Source organism: Hippocampus comes, unplaced genomic scaffold, assembly GCF_001891065.2.
Source record: "Hippocampus comes isolate QL1 unplaced genomic scaffold, H_comes_QL1_v1.1 scaffold301, whole genome shotgun sequence".
Classification (NCBI taxonomy): Eukaryota; Metazoa; Chordata; class Actinopteri; order Syngnathiformes; family Syngnathidae; genus Hippocampus; species Hippocampus comes.
In genome coordinates, this window is record NW_017805928.1 from 261607 (window position 1) to 262600 (window position 994).

The 994-nt window shown below is 70.2% G+C and overlaps 1 protein-coding gene across 1 annotated transcript in view; it reads left to right on the forward strand.

The window, feature by feature from the left end:
• LOC109527619 (aftiphilin-like) overlaps nucleotides 1–994 on the forward strand; it is a 4370-nt gene that overhangs the window by 2036 nt on the left and 1340 nt on the right. Inside the window, exons 3-6 of the mRNA XM_019889628.1 lie at nucleotides 5–240; nucleotides 289–451; nucleotides 567–700; nucleotides 790–948. Coding sequence (XP_019745187.1) covers nucleotides 5–240; nucleotides 289–451; nucleotides 567–700; nucleotides 790–948 — 692 coding nt within the window. The remainder of the gene's footprint in view (nucleotides 1–4; nucleotides 241–288; nucleotides 452–566; nucleotides 701–789; nucleotides 949–994) is intronic.

The window sequence follows — 994 nt, forward strand, 5'->3', positions numbered from 1 at the left end:
CGACCGAGTCGACGTTCTCGGCGCGCCGGCCGGCGGCGGCGGCGACAACGGGCGCGCCTCGGATACGGAAACGGAGACCTCGTTAGGCCGTCCGCCGTCCACGGAGGCGCCGGAGGACTACGGCGACGTGAGCACGACCGGCTCGGCGCAGTCGCCGCCCCCCCTCCGAGAGGAGAACGCCACGCCCGCCGACCACAGCCAGCTGGACGACGACGATGAGGAATTTGGGGACTTTGGAGACGCGGCGGGGGCGGCGGCGGCGGCGGACTTCACGGCCCAAGAAGCGTGCCCGCCGCCGGCCCGTGACCGCTTTGGCGACTTGGACGGGCCCCGCCCTGACGCCGACGGGGAGGGAGGAGCGTCTTTCGCCGACGCCAGATGGAGCGCCTTCGGAGAGGAGTCGGAGGGCGAGTCGTGGGCGGCCTTCCGCTCGGAGGCCGCCGCCCCCGCGGTGAGTGGCGGCGACGGAAGTCTCTGGCGTGGCGCTAATGGAGGCGGCGCTAGCGCCATTTTTAAATTTTTTTGTTTTTCTCCTCGCAATCGTCATTTTCGTGCGGCGTCCGCAGGAGGCGCCGTGGAGTCGAGTCGAGAAGTTGTTGGAGGCGAGCTTCCCCCTCCGCGACGGGGCCCCGCCCGCCGCGGAGGGGCGGGTGGCGTCGCTCAAGACGCTGGTGGAGGCGCGCCAGGACGACGCCGGCAGGTGCGCTCCCCGAGAAGACGCAACTCGCGCGTCCGCTGGGGGGGGGGCCCCCGCCTGACGCGTGTCCGGCCCTCGTCCTTTTTTTGCAGCGCGCTCGGCGGCGGCGGCGTGTGGCGGCAGCTGCGAGACATCCACGAGGCGGTGGGCCTCGGGCATCAGTGGGGGGGCTCCTACTGCAACAAAACGCTGCTCGGCTGCCTCGGCATCGACACGCGCAACATCGTGAGACCGCCGCGCCGGTGCAAAACATCGGAAATGGGATCAAATCGGATTTTTATTTTTGGGGGGGGGGGG